General features: G+C 40.1%; 1 protein-coding gene across 1 annotated transcript; it reads right to left on the reverse strand.

The window, feature by feature from the left end:
* Window positions 1-173: 173 nt before the first annotated feature.
* Window positions 174-5,954, reverse strand: LOC106157951 (uncharacterized). The gene is made up of 4 exons (XM_086994390.1): window positions 5,545-5,954; window positions 2,486-2,713; window positions 1,924-2,022; window positions 174-1,463 (listed from the first exon to the last, which is right to left on the reverse strand). Exons 1-4 carry the CDS (start codon window positions 5,821-5,823, stop codon window positions 354-356), a joined length of 1,716 nt encoding a protein of 571 aa, XP_086850516.1. The 5' UTR covers window positions 5,824-5,954; the 3' UTR covers window positions 174-353.
* Between the last annotated feature and the right edge of the window lie 5,988 nt (window positions 5,955-11,942).

Consider the following 11,942-nt stretch of genomic DNA (forward strand, 5'->3'; position numbering starts at 1 on the left):
TATCTGGAGGGTTTTATTACAGTTGTATTTGCATGTGTCCGAAAGTAAGCATCATTTTTCATAATAAAATGTTCAGAAAAATATGAGAAGTCATCCAAAGGAATAAACTCATTGTTTTATATATCAAATATGATATCCTTTTATTATTTCTTCTAAATAAACAGATAATCAAAACAACTCCAGTTATTATATACAGTTATTGCATAATAGCATTGAAAGGCTGTTTTCATTTAAAATGATGAAGAATTGCAAATATATATAAGCATCACAGCTTACTTCCTTACTGAAATGTATAAAACGCACCACTGGTACAATAGAAATATTATTATGCTTATGAGTTTTGTTTGTACAGATCACTTAGCTAACTGGTCTTGAAAATTGACCAAGCAGCATACTACAAATACTGACTGGCTGGCTAGTGGAGCCAAACTCAAAGGAATCGTGCCTGAAATTAATTTAAAGTTCTTCACTCTGCCGTTATATCTTTCAACGTGAATTCGTGCCTTTGCCAATCGTTTAGTCAAAAGTTCTTCCTGGGGAGTGAGGCTCTCACGGCCGTTTAAAAAAGCTGGCATGTTGACATCAACATGTAATTCTTGTAAAATGTCCTTTACGGTGAATCCACGGTCTACAAGAATCATGTCACCAGGATTTAGATAATCTAAAATACCACACTTTTTGAAAATTTCCCTGTCACTAATAGACCCTTCAAACAAATGAGAAACGAATACACCAGAACCATTCGGGGCTACCGCTATGCAACATTTGAAAGTGTGATGATGCTTATAACTAGAGTATAAATTCCCTTGTCGGGCGAAATCTTTCGGCATTTGGACATAAAATTCGGTACAGTCCACTGAACATCGGACATTCTGGAAACTTCTAAACGACTTAGGAAGAAATGGCCTCAAGGTGGAACGGTCTGCAAACATCTGGGGTCGTAAGTCATTAAAATGATGATAAAGAAGTTGAATCCAAGTTGTAAATATTGACCTTATGACTGTCTGTGATAACTTAAAGAAAAAACTCATACTAAAAAAAGAATAACCTCTCCTAAGCCGAACCAGTGTCATGAAAAGTTCATCAATGGGTTTGGTCTTTCTTCTGCTAGGTAATTTGTTTGTTGATTTGCCGTTCCAGTATGTCAAATTATTAACTGCCGGACCGAGGAAAGTAAACAAGGCTAAAAAGTGCAAATACTCCAAACCGGTGAAAAAGAAGAATGTCTTTTTATCATCCTTTATACCATCAATTGTCAGCAGAGGAGCGTCTGTCTTATCTTGGAAAGCTTTAGTTGGGGCGACAGTCCGGGCACGAACTAGTTCATTTTTTAGGGCTATGGTCTCAATCTTTGCTTGGAGTTCGTATTTCGTGTACACGGTCTGTGCTGAGGCATCTGTGGTCTCCACATCTTTGTTGCAGTTGCATAACAGGTCATCTGTCTGTACCCCGAAGCTGCGATACTGAAATGAAAAACTAATTCTTACACAAAGAAGAACAATCAAATGTGTGAATGTTATCTTTTACTTGCTTAAATTTAGAAAGGTGTTAATATTAAAATAAAATTGGCGCGATGACTAAAAACCGCAGTTGCGTCGTTTTCTTTAAAACAGTGTCATTTTAATTTCATTTATTATGCTGGCGTTAAGCCATCAACAAAGAAGCAAATTAGAAATCAAACTTTTAAAATAAAAAATTAAATAGCGACTTTGATTCAGCGTAAATCAAGTCACACAGTCAAATGACAAGCCCAGCTAACCACCTGTCAGGTAAAGATGACAGCACTGATAACTGGTCTTACACCGCTGTTAGTGTTGGATGGTTTTCTAAGGAAGTTTGCTACTATAGTACCCATGAAAAGGACTGGCACTAAACAACACAGTTGATAAAATCACAAAAACGATGTTAGAGATTAAATAATACCTGTCGAACGTTGCCTTGTTCAGATTCTTGATAAGGCGGATCGTTGAAGGTGTCAATGGCAAAATCTTGGATTTCAGTGGTTTGGCATGTTGACGGATACTGAAATGCATGACAGTGAATAATTCCTCCGAAAAATAAAACCATTACAAGTGAAAGTGACATTTTTTTATGGTCAAAAGCAAGAAAGGTATTTTAATTATTAAAATAATTCCGAACAACAGAAGATTGCACAATGCCTAAAAACTGCACTGGAATGTGTTACTCAAAACAGTTTCGTTTTCATTCCATATGTAATTGTGGCGAAAAGCCAGTCACAAATGTGAGTTTAGGAAATCAAATCAAAATTTCGAAAAAAGCAGGGTTAAATAAGTGAACACATTCAAATGACAAGCCCAGCTAACCACCTGGCAGGTAAAGATGACAGCACTGATAACTGGTCTTACACCGCTTTTAGTGTGAGATCGTTATCTGAAAGAGTTTGTCACTAATATTATGAAAAGGGCTACCAGTTAACAACCTAGTTGATTAAATAACAAAAACGCCAATAGAAAATTTAGCTTACCTGCAGAGTGATTTCTTGTTCAGATTCTTGACTTGGCAAAGCGTTACTGATCTCAAGAGACAATTTATGGATTTCAGGGGTTTGACATGTCGGCGGACGATTTCTGCCCAAATCTAATAAAGCCTCAGCAACCTCTAGTTGCTCATTTTTTGCCAGTTTCTCAGTATGTCCGTGTTGAAATGTTCTCTGCTTGGGGGCTTTTCTCTGACGGCGGTTTATCTTGGACACCTGTTTGATATGAAATGCATATATCGGTAAAACCAACCCGTAGTATTATATTACTAGGGGTGGGCAAATGACAAAATTTTTTTAAAACAGGTGGATTCTATGGCCATTTTTGCTGCTGAACTCAAATCTGACAATATTTTTTACCAAAGCTTAAGATTTATATTGGTATCTGCTATTTGTTTGTGAAAAAGGCGGGAAATGGCTTTTTGGCCATATTTTCACTGTAAAGTACATAAAAATGATGTGTAATATGTCTTTCTATATGTTTTGAGGGTTGCTGAGTTCAAATATGAGCATAATAAAGACATTGGCAATATTGTTAGGGTGACATCTGTAAAAATATGTTATTTAAAACAAACATATACATAAAATACACACCTCGAGCCTAAGATAAATATAAATAATGGCCATTATGTACATACTTAACTCATGGATTACAGTTTGGTATAAAAACAATGCTGAAAATACCTTCATTGATGTATACGAACACATTTTATGCTTTATAATTTACCTTTCCTTCAGAACAGGTAAAACTCTTACAACCTCTTAGCTCTTGACCTTGGAATATTAGTACTTAGTTTCAGTTGCATAGTTTAAGAGTATCTCACCATCACCATGAAAGCATCAACAAGAAATACACTGAGACCAGAAGGCACTTTAAAGCCCCCTGTCACACTCATTTGGATTATGAAGTATGGAAGAATGGAAGCAGAATGAGCCATAATGAAGAATTTTCAAAATTTGCACCACATTCGTTGGGTAATATCAAATTGTCCTCAATTCCAGTAAGAATACCTCAGAATCTAAGAACCTCAGAATGCGCTTCGAACCCACCTGGAATGGTTCGTGCACATTTGGGTTGTATTGTATTAGCTCTCAAATGCAGCTCACATGTAGTTTGAACACATTAGGAATAATGTTAATGCTGTCTAAATATAGTGAGCATATTTAGAATGTACTTTAAATGCCATACAAGTGTGGTTTCATTGCTGGCTGAATTCCAGCCTGTAATCAAGATGCATTTAAGTTGCATTCTGCTCATTGGAGGCACAATGTGGAACATTCTGACAAGATTTGAAGCACCTTGCCCTTTCGGTTCTCCCTCATGTTCCGAATGCTTTTGGAATTACGTAAGAATCTTAAAAATGCGATCATAGTGCAGTTAGAATACACTTTAATGCCATTCGATATTTTTCCACTTGAAATGCACTTCGAATTTTTGAGAATGAGCAAAACATTTTAACAGGACGCATAAATGGACCCAAACATTTAGATTGCGCTTAGAAATTTTAGATACTTCAAATATCCAGGAATAAACAAGAAATTTTCATTCCAACAACATTCTAGCTCATTCAGCCTCTAGAGTGACTAGGTTATAAATGAAGACAATAAGGATATTGTCACCGTTCACCCAAAACTCCTTATATACTGCCTTACATACATTCTTTTCAGTGATAAATGAATTTTCAGTATTCAGTGATTACATTAATTAACATTTACACATGTCATCTTACAGGTGATGGCATAATTGCAGTTTGGGGGTAAAAACTGAAAAATTGGTTTTTCAAATTTCTGTTTTACCTGAACACCCGTGATCACTATTTCAAAGCCAATTTAATGACACCATTTAGTACCCCAAGACCCTGCAAGCAATTTTTTAAAGCCTTAGTTCAGATTTGATTGTTGATAAAGCAACATAATACCTTTGTTTTAGAAGATCTGTCATTACGGACTCATAACTCCATAACAAAAGCATTTAAACCAAAACATTGGCATGGGATTGTAGCTCATGCTCTTGTGGTCCATTGGCCACTTTTGTGATAAAATCTTGTTCAGGGATGAAGTTAAGCCCCATATGGATTGCTAACTAATCTCAAAAAAGAAAGCTGTAAAATAGATGATTAAAGCTTTCAGTTGCTCATGCTTATACATTGCTGGGTTTGCTTCTGTTATTTCAAGGAAAAAATATAAACGCCGATATTTCATATTTTCAAGAGTTCTTACATTATTTCACAGCAGCACAAAGACAGATACATTATTGAATAATTAGATGCAGGAAAAAACTCATTTTCGGTATCTGGGTGGTAAAAAAGAGTAACAATATCCTAATGCTCTGGTACGGAGTGTTCTACTGTAAATATTCCTGTATGTAACTAACATTATGCCTATTCTATATGTCAAAACTTTTCAGTTTCATGTGATCCTTGAACAATATTGACCACATTTGTTGTATTATTGTTTTTTCTAATTTAAAAGCCACAGTTGCATATAAACATTTGTATTTATGTACACAGAAATGGTGATTTTGGGGTGATTTTTACATCAAAATGACCAAAAAATCCTCTTTTTAACCCAAAATGAAGTGACCCAACCAAAATGCTGTATCTATTTGCACTCATTGATCATGAAATCATATAGTTCGACATATAACAAGCCATCTTTGAACTGATATTTAAAGATTTACATGAGAATTATGTGGTTGGAAGGAGCCTTTGGTGGCCATTTTGAAAAATCACTTGATACCAATATCAGATGTAATTTAAAATGAAAATACTTATTAGATTTGTATTCAGCAGCAAAAATGGCCATAGAATCCACTTGTCTGAAATTAAATTTCCCAAAAAAGCTTTCATTTGCCCACCCCTAATATTACACCTTTAAAAATTCTCTGAGAAAATTGTTTTATTTTTTATGTCTTTAATAAATATTGCATCGTATTACATTTTGTCCGGATGTATAATTAAGATGCATTCTTCAAAGTATCGGTAACGGTAGTGTTATTCAGGACTCTACCCGTAAAAACACAGGGCCCTACTGTTTTATGTACTTACTTGTTCTGGACACGCTCGTGCAGATATCGGATCAGGGTTTTCCTCTGTGGGCCCGTTTCCACCAACAAAATGTTTGCTACACAAGAAGGTGTATTTAGAAACCTTGTCTATGTTGAACTGCTCCACATGCCTTCCACATAAATGAACCCACCGCTTGCACTTCTCCACATTCGTTTTTGGTTTGGGAAATGGCACGAAAAAAACACCTGCCATATGCGGCCTGTCAGCGTGCCTTGAGTCGCTGTTACAGGTGCCATAAGCACAATGCTTATGTACCATTGCGGTATAAATACCAAATTCGTGAATAAAATGAAAAATAATCACTGTCAAGGGAAATATTTAAAGCACCTGACACCTTCGCCACTGTTGTCTGTATGAGCCGTGTCACTGTGATGCCCGCCTACCACTGGCGCCACCTTGCGGAGCCAGCGTGGATAATCCGGGCTATTACTTTAAATAACCATGTCGCGCGACCTTATTGTCGACGCAGATGTAAACTTTCTAAAGTGTACCGTATTATTATGCAAAAGGTAATTTGCAAAGTCCCACGAGCGCCCTCATTCGTTCTCGTCTCGTGACATCCCGATTCAGGGGCCAGGTCGTTGTCGTGATTGACTGACATGCCTCATCCGGGACGCGAACCCCTGACTTTGCGTTACCAAGGTTGATGACGCTTTGGATGTCTCATTTGCATCCATCCACGCTACCGACTGCGCCGTGACTGAACCGCCCACCCTCCATACGTGCGAGTTTCCTCTTATAGTAATCAATCGCAATTTTCAAAAAATTAATTCTGGCAAGAAAAGAATGACACGGTAGCTACTGTGACTCGAACCAGCGTCCGAGCGTCTGCCTGTATGCAAGACAGCAGAGTTACCACGCAGCCACGACAGCTCCGTTGATACCGAGTGATCAGATGGAAACTTTCAACCTCCTCACGGAGAGCGCCAGATTGGGTGTGCATGTGCAGACCTGCTGGCGCAATCGATAATTCGGGTGCCGCATTTCAGCCCACGCAACCCCAGCCCCCGACATGAACGGTAAAGTTCATGATGTACACGAAGTCGTGTTTGACAACACGACTCGGAGCTAGGACTTTGTTTTATACTGACATTGATTTTGGCCTTGCCCATGATATTAAAGAATACAATGGGATCAGAGGCGGTTCACAGCAGGCGGGTTTTACTTTTAGCAAGACCATAAGAGGAGAAAAGAAATTAAAAAAATATATATATAATTTCAAGTATTTAATTATTGGTGCGATTACAGCCACAGGAATTTTGAGGAAAACATATTTGGCAAATAAATCCGCCGAGGAGATTTTTTTTTTTCTACCGAACACGGTTAACAGGTGCTATGACGTGCTGTTATACCGGAAAAGCTACAGAATCAAAACAAGTTGGATCGTATTCATTGATAGGCCCTGCTCTGTACGTTCTTAGTAAGATGACTTCGGATGCTTTTATTTTCATTTGGTTTTGCTTTGAGATAACGTTTGGTTTCACCTTTGACGTTGTAGAGCACGATGACGATCACAGCTGTTCACACCCCGGCAGTTTTAGCATTGAGTAGTCTTTGCTCTTTCCAATGTCGACTGCGGACTTGCCCCGGGTACTGAATGAACATACATGTATGAACAGTCTTGAGAAGCAAGAGCCCAAGATAGGAAAGGAGGGGCATAAAAAGGCAAAACGTGTACCTGATAAAAGGAGTAGAGGTGGCGCGACTTTTGTAAAAAAAAACAAAAGTTTTCTCTCTGCTAATCCCACCAAAAAGATGGCACATTTTGATGAAATGCAATCCATACGGAGTTAGTTATAGCTCAATTTAAATTCAAGATCTGTGGCACCAATAGAAGGAGTTTTAACTGAAGAGAAAGGAAATATAATTGTCGACGCAGATGTAAACTTTCTAAAGTGTACCGTATTATTATGCAAAAGGTAATTTGCAAAGTCCCACGGGCGCCCTCATTCGTTCTCAACTCGTGACATCCCGATTCAGGGGCCAGGTCGTTGTCGTGATTGACTGACATGCCTCATCCGGGACGCGAACCCGTGACTTTGCGTTACCAAGGTTGATGACGCTTTGGATGTCTCATTTGCATCCATCCACGCTACCGACTGCGCCGTGACTGACCCGCCCACCCTCCATACGTGCGAGTTTCCTCTTATAGTAATCAATCGCAATTTTTAAAAAATTAATTCTGGCAAGAAAAGAATGACACGGTAGCTACTGTGACTCGAACCAGCGTCCGAGCGTCTGCCTGTATGCAAGACAGCAGAGTTACCACGCAGCCACGACAGCTCCGTTGATACCGAGTGATCAGATGGAAACTTTCAACCTCCTCACGGAGAGCGCCAGATTGGGTGTGCATGTGCAGACCTGCTGGCGCAATCGATAATTCGGGTGCCGCATTTCAGCCCACGCAACCCCAGCCCCCGACATGAACGGTAAAGTTCATGATGTACACGAAGTCGTGTTTGACAACACGACTCGGAGCTCGGACTTTGTTTTATACTGACATTGATTTTGGCCTTGCCCATGATATTAAAGAATACAATGGGATCAGAGGCGGTTCACAGCAGGCGGGTTTTACTTTTAGCAAGACCATAAGAGGAGAAAAGAAATTTAAAAAATATATATATAATTTCAAGTATTTAATTATTGGTGCGTTTACAGCCACAGAAATTTTGAGGAAAACATATTTGGCAAATAAATCCGCCGAGGAGATTTTTTTTTCTACCGAACACGGTTAACAGGTGCTATGACGTGCTGTTATACCGGAAAAGCTACAGAATCAAAACAAGTTGGATCGTATTCATTGATAGGCCCTGCTCTGTACGTTCTTAGTAAGATGACTTCGAATGCTTTTATTTTCATTTGGTTTTGCATTGAGATAACGTTTGGTTTCACCTTTGACGTTGTAGAGCACGATGACGATCACAGCTGTTCACACCCCGGCGGTTTTAGCATTGAGTAGTCTTTGCTCTTTCCAATGTCGACTGCGGACTTGCCCCGGGTACTGAATGAACATATGAACAGTCTTGAGAAGCAAGAGCCCAAGACAGGAAAGGAGGGGCATAAAAAGGCAAAACGTGTACCTGATAAAAGGAGTAGAGGTGGCGCGACTTTTGTAAAAAAAATCAAAAGTTTTCTCTCTGCTAATCCCACCAAAAAGATGGCACATTTTGATGAAATGCAATCCATACGGAGTTAGTTATAGCTCAATTTAAATTCAAGATCTGTGGCACCAATAGAAGGAGTTTTAACTGAAGAGAAAGGAAATATAATTGTCGACGCAGATGTAAACTTTCTAAAGTGTACCGTATTATTATGCAAAAGGTAATTTGCAAAGTCCCACGAGCGCCCTCATTCGTTCTCGTCTCGTGACATCCCGATTCAGGGGCCAGGTCGTTGTCGTGATTGACTGACATGCCTCATCCGGGACGCGAACCCCTGAGTTTGCGTTACCAAGGTTGATGACGCTTTGGATGTCTCATTTGCATCCATCCACGCTACCGACTGCGCCGTGACTGAACCGCCCACCCTCCATACGTGCGAGTTTCCTCTTATAGTAATCAATCGCAATTTTTAAAAAATTAATTCTGGCAAGAAAAGAATGACACGGTAGCTACTGTGACTCGAACCAGCGTCCGAGCGTCTGCCTGTATGCAAGACAGCAGAGTTACCACGCAGCCACGACAGCTCCGTTGATACCGAGTGATCAGATGGAAACTTTCAACCTCCTCACGGAGAGCGCCAGATTGGGTGTGCATGTGCAGACCTGCTGGCGCAATCGATAATTCGGGTGCCGCATTTCAGCCCACGCAACCCCAGCCCCCGACATGAACGGTAAAGTTCATGATGTACACGAAGTCGTGTTTGACAACACGACTTGGAGCTCGGACTTTGTTTTATACTGACATTGATTTTGGCCTTGCCCATGATATTAAAGAATACAATGGGATCAGAGGCGGTTCACAGCAGGCGGGTTTTACTTTTAGCAAGACCATAAGAGGAGAAAAGAAATTTTAAAAAATATATATATAATTTCAAGTATTTAATTATTGGTGCGATTACAGCCACAGGAATTTTGAGGAAAACATATTTGGCAAATAAATCCGCCGAGGAGATTTTTTTTTCTACCGAACACGGTTAACAGGTGCTATGACGTGCTGTTATACCGGAAAAGCTACAGAATCAAAACAAGTTGGATCGTATTCATTGATAGGCCCTGCTCTGTACGTTCTTAGTAAGATGACTTCGAATGCTTTTATTTTCATTTGGTTTTGCATTGAGATAACGTTTGGTTTCACCTTTGACGTTGTAGAGCACGATGACGATCACAGCTGTTCACACCCCGGCAGTTTTAGCATTGAGTAGTCTTTGCTCTTTCCAATGTCGACTGCGGACTTGCCCCGGGTACTGAATGAACATACATGTATGAACAGTCTTGAGAAGCAAGAGCCCAAGATAGGAAAGGAGGGGCATAAAAAGACAAAACGTGTACCTGATAAAAGGAGTAGAGGTGGCGCGACTTTTGTAAAAAAAATCAAAAGTTTTCTCTCTGCTAATCCCACCAAAAAGATGGCACATTTTGATGTAATGCAATCCATACGGAGTTAGTTATAGCTCAATTTAAATTCAAGATCTGTGGCACCAATAGAAGGAGTTTTAACTGAAGAGAAAGGAAATATAACTGTCGACGCAGATGTAAACTTTCTAAAGTGTACCGTATTATTATGCAAAAGGTAATTTGCAAAGTCCCACGAGCGCCCTCATTCGTTCTCGTCTCGTGACATCCCGATTCAGGGGCCAGGTCGTTGCCGTGATTGACTGACATGCCTCATCCGGGACGCGAACCCGTAACTTTGCGTTACCAAGGTTGATGACGCTTTGGATGTCTCATTTGCATCCATCCACGCTACCGACTGCGCCGTGACTGACCCGCCCACCCTCCATACGTGCGAGTTTCCTCTTATAGTAATCAATCGCAATTTTTAAAAAATTAATTCTGGCAAGAATAGATTGACACGGTAGCTACTGTGACTCGAACCAGCGTCCGAGCGTCTGCCTGTATGCAAGACAGCAGAGTTACCACGCAGCCACGACAGCTCCGTTGATACCGAGTGATCAGATGGAAACTTTCAACCTCCTCACGGAGAGCGCCAGATTGGGTGTGCATGTGCAGACCTGCTGGCGCAATCGATAATTCGGGTGCCGCATTTCAGCCCACGCAACCCCAGCCCCCGACATGAACGGTAAAGTTCATGACAACACGACTCGGAGCTCGGACTTTGTTTTATACTGACATTGATTTTGGCCTTGCCCATGATATTAAAGAATACAATGGGATCAGAGGCGGTTCACAGCAGGCGGGTTTTACTTTTAGCAAGACCATAAGAGGAGAAAAGGAATTTAAAAAATATATATATAATTTCAAGTATTTAATTATTGGTGCGATTACAGCCACAGGAATTTTGAGGAAAACATATTTGGCAAATAAATCCGCCGAGGAGATTTTTTTTTCTACCGAACACGGTTAACAGGTGATATACCGGAAAAGCTACAGAATCAAAACAAGTTGGATCGTATTCATTGATAGGCCCTGCTCTGTACGTTCTTAGTAAGATGACTTCGAATGCTTTTATTTTCATTTGGTTTTGCTTTGAGATAACGTTTGGTTTCACCTTTGACGTTGTAGAGCACGATGACGATCACAGCTGTTCACACCCCGGCAGTTTTAGCATTGAGTAGTCTTTGCTCTTTCCAATGTCGACTGCGGACTTGCCCCGGGTACTGAATGAACATACATGTATGAACAGTCTTGAGAAGCAAGAGCCCAAGATAGGAAAGGAAGGGCATAAAAAGGCAAAACGTGTACCTGATAAAAGGAGTAGAGGTGGCGCGACTTTTGTAAAAAAAAATCAAAAGTTTTCTCTCTGCTAATCCCACCAAAAAGATGGCACATTTTGATGAAATGCAATCCATACGGAGTTAGTTATAGCAAAATTTAAATTCAAGATCTGTGGCACCAATAGAAGGAGTTTTAACTGAAGAGAAAGGAAATATAATTGTCGACGCAGATGTAAACTTTCTAAAGTGTACCGTATTATTATGCAAAAGGTAATTTGCAAAGTCCCACGAGCGCCCTCATTCGTTCTCGTCTCGTGACATCCCGATTCAGGGGCCAGGTCGTTGTCGTGATTGACTGACATGCCTCATCCGGGACGCGAACCCGTGACTTTGCGTTACCAAGGTTGATGACGCTTTGGATGTCTCATTTGCATCCATCCACGCTACCGACTGCGCCGTGACTGACCCGCCCACCCTCCATACGTGCGAGTTTCCTCTTATAGTAATCAATCGCAATTTTTAAAAAATTAATTCTGGCAAGA

This window comes from Lingula anatina, chromosome 8 (assembly GCF_051362555.1).
Source record: "Lingula anatina isolate TDL-2025a chromosome 8, LinAna3.0, whole genome shotgun sequence".
In the NCBI taxonomy this organism is placed as follows: Eukaryota; Metazoa; Brachiopoda; class Lingulata; order Lingulida; family Lingulidae; genus Lingula; species Lingula anatina.

What these genes read in the sequence shown, in the direction of transcription:
- LOC106157951 (XM_086994390.1), bottom strand. Translation starts at nt 5,823, where the DNA reads ATGGTACATAAGCATTGTGCTTATGGCACCTGTAACAGCGACTCAAGG. An exon ending in CACGAGCGTGTCCAGAACAA is followed by an intron (nt 2,714 to 5,544) that starts GTAAGTACATAA and finishes CATATCAAACAG; the next exon opens with GTGTCCAAGATAAACCGCCG. An exon ending in AACAAGGCAACGTTCGACAG is followed by an intron (nt 1,464 to 1,923) that starts GTATTATTTAAT and finishes TTTTCATTTCAG; the next exon opens with TATCGCAGCTTCGGGGTACA.